General features: G+C 24.5%; 1 protein-coding gene across 1 annotated transcript in view; it reads left to right on the forward strand.

The window, feature by feature from the left end:
- Positions 1-2,798: 2,798 nt before the first annotated feature.
- Positions 2,799-2,914, forward strand: part of LOC108690591 — a 16,379-nt gene continuing 16,263 nt past the window's right edge. The window contains exon 1 of the mRNA XM_018197961.1: positions 2,799-2,861. Within this exon, the coding sequence (XP_018053450.1) occupies positions 2,799-2,861 (63 nt within the window). The remainder of the gene's footprint in view (positions 2,862-2,914) is intronic.

The following is a 2,914-nucleotide window of genomic DNA, read 5'->3' on the forward strand; positions in this document are numbered from 1 at the left end:
ATCTTTCGAGTTTCTCCCTATTATTTTGCATACAATAGGTTATTCACCAAGAAATGTCTAGCTTACGTAGTTTTATATAAATATGTCTTTCTGGATTTTTTAGATTTATCAAAAAATTTATTCTTTTTTCTTCTTATATGTATTTACATTGATAAGTATTTAAAATAACAAACGAACTTTTTGATTACTTGGTCTTATCATTATTAATGTTGAAATTAGCGATTCTAATTAGTTGCTTGTTTCTGTATAGTACAGTTGTATTTCTGAAGTTTGGACATTGCAAGTTTCCGTTGTGTAATACAACAGTACTATTATGTGTTAAATTATATTGTATGAATTTACAGTAGGGTGAAAATTTTGCTTTATAGTACTAATACTACCGTAAGAGTGCAACAATTCGTAAATAATATTTAACAATCAACTATATATAATATTTATAGTCTGTTATACCATTTTATATTTTTGTGTTAAATGGAATTGATGTTTTTATCCGAATCTTCTTATTTTACGAGAGTTTTAACCTCACATATCATAGTCAAAGTATAACTTCCAAACCTTTCGCGATTTATGTTTACAGGAAATATAGCGCTCACGTAAAGTTTTGAAAAATAAAGAATTTATAGAGACATCGATAGAGTAGAGCAATAGAAACCGATGTTATGGCGTAAGTCACTATTTACGGCGCAGAGATGTAACTCGTGATGTTTGATTTTGTTGAATCCTCGCAAAATTATGTTTGAAATTAAGAGGTGTACGGAAAATGAAGACGGAGCTAATTTCAAATTGCAATATTATACTTGTATTGAAAATTATAATTCTAGAGAAATCAGATGTCCAGAGAAATCAGACCAAATAATAGATGATAATTAATATCTTTATATTACGTACAATTAATATGAAAACATGAAACATGATTAATTATATGCTGAGTAATTATATATTACGCTATGATAAAATTATTACTGATAGATATGTGTATGAATGTTATTGTCTATCGCATATGACATATCTTGACCTATGTAGTTAGAAACGTAGTTAGTTGACGTTCTTTATTCTCTAATCTTATATATTTAGATACATTTTAAATAATATTTTATGTATAGATACAAAAATAAATTGTATGCATTTAATAGCCTTTAACTTTTTTTTAGACATTATCTCGTAATTTTTAGAATTTAAAATAGAATTTTAGAATTTAAAAAATAATATTTCATATTTGTAATTAATTTTCATAAATTTCTAAAAAATAGCTTTTAAAAATTATGTAATTATAGTTATTTTATTATCTGTTTATAAAACCAATTCATTTGATAAAACATTTCTTTCATTAAGTAAGGACTTAATTAAGTCAATAGCTAAAACTTTGTTACTTTTTTTATTCATTTTCATTTTCTTCTTTCTATTTTCTACAAATGTCGATGCTATGTACTTACTTTTTTATAATCTAAAGAATGCAGTTGAAACAAAAAATTTTCTTTAATACAGTCTACTATATTATCTCTCTTGAAAGAAGAACGTGATTATTCTAAATTAATGTTTTGAAAATTATTAAAATTACTACTAATAACTTTTTTTATCAAGAGAAAAGAAAGTTTGGATATAATTAATGGAGCGTTTTTTATGAGCGTTTTCTATACTTGTACATAAAATGTGAAATATTTTAAAATAACATTCTTGTAAAATATATAAAATGATATGAGAGACATTTTTATATAATATCGAGTATAGAACGTTGCATACTAAAAAGCAAGTAACATAGAATATGAAATCTTTTGATAGAGTCCATAAACTTACAAAAACTATTCTTTACAAGTTACAAAAACTTTTCCTTTATCTGTCTAAGAAGGAAGAAATTTAACAATTCTGTGGCAGGACAATCTGGCATTTTGGTCTACAATATTACGACATTGATTACAGTTTGGCTGATTTAGCAACTATGAATGTATAAGTCTGTTTCCATTCTTTTGCGAATTACTAATGATGCAAGTTTCGTAGTGAAACGTTGGTTTAATGAATCTCAACGGGATTGGCCTTTCTTTCGTTAAATCCAATTTCTTGCTACATGGGAGTTTGCAAGGAAACAGCAAGTAACTTTTGAACAACTTTCTTGAGCGTAATGTAATATGTTTTATGTGCCACTATCGCATTAACGCTTAATAGTTAATTATGTGATTAATATGGAATTGATTTTTCTCTTAAAAAAATAACAAATATATATACAAATGTTACATCAATAAATTTCGGAATAATTAAAAAATTTAAGATTAAAATATAAATGATTATATTTTTTAAATAATTTTAAATAAATTTAACAGAAATAAATATTATGAATTAAATTAATTTAATATTGTTAAATTATAAAATTTTTTCTTTAAATTATAAAATTTGATTTTTGCTATAAAAAAACTCTGATTGAGATATAAAATTGTTCTCTGTTATTTAACAAAATTTAATTTGTGATGTATTTTTGATATTAGTCAAGTTATTTATATATTTCATTTTTCTCTTATATGAATAGATAGGTTTTAAAATAGCAGATTAAATTTTCGATTTCGAGCGATATACATCGATGTACATTCGAGATGTGAAACAAGCGTCAATTTCTTTTGATTTTCGGATGCGTATAGCATCCGAACCTATAAATTACATATTATAATCGTAAAAAATATGACACATGCCGAAAAATGAATTATAATCAGTACATTATTAACAAAAACTATATAAAATTTATGTCACTGACATAAATTTATGTCAAGTCGAATAACATTGCGATATATATTAATATAAACTCCTGAGCAATGTCATCGTTCATTCTTTCGCACGATTTGCATTTAATGATGTTAGAGATTGGTGTGGAAAACGTAAGCAAATTTTTGTGTATCAATATAATTTAGGTATATATATATATATATAT

The sequence above is a fragment of the Atta colombica genome, unplaced genomic scaffold, assembly GCF_001594045.1.
Source record: "Atta colombica isolate Treedump-2 unplaced genomic scaffold, Acol1.0 scaffold331, whole genome shotgun sequence".
Classification (NCBI taxonomy): Eukaryota; Metazoa; Arthropoda; class Insecta; order Hymenoptera; family Formicidae; genus Atta; species Atta colombica.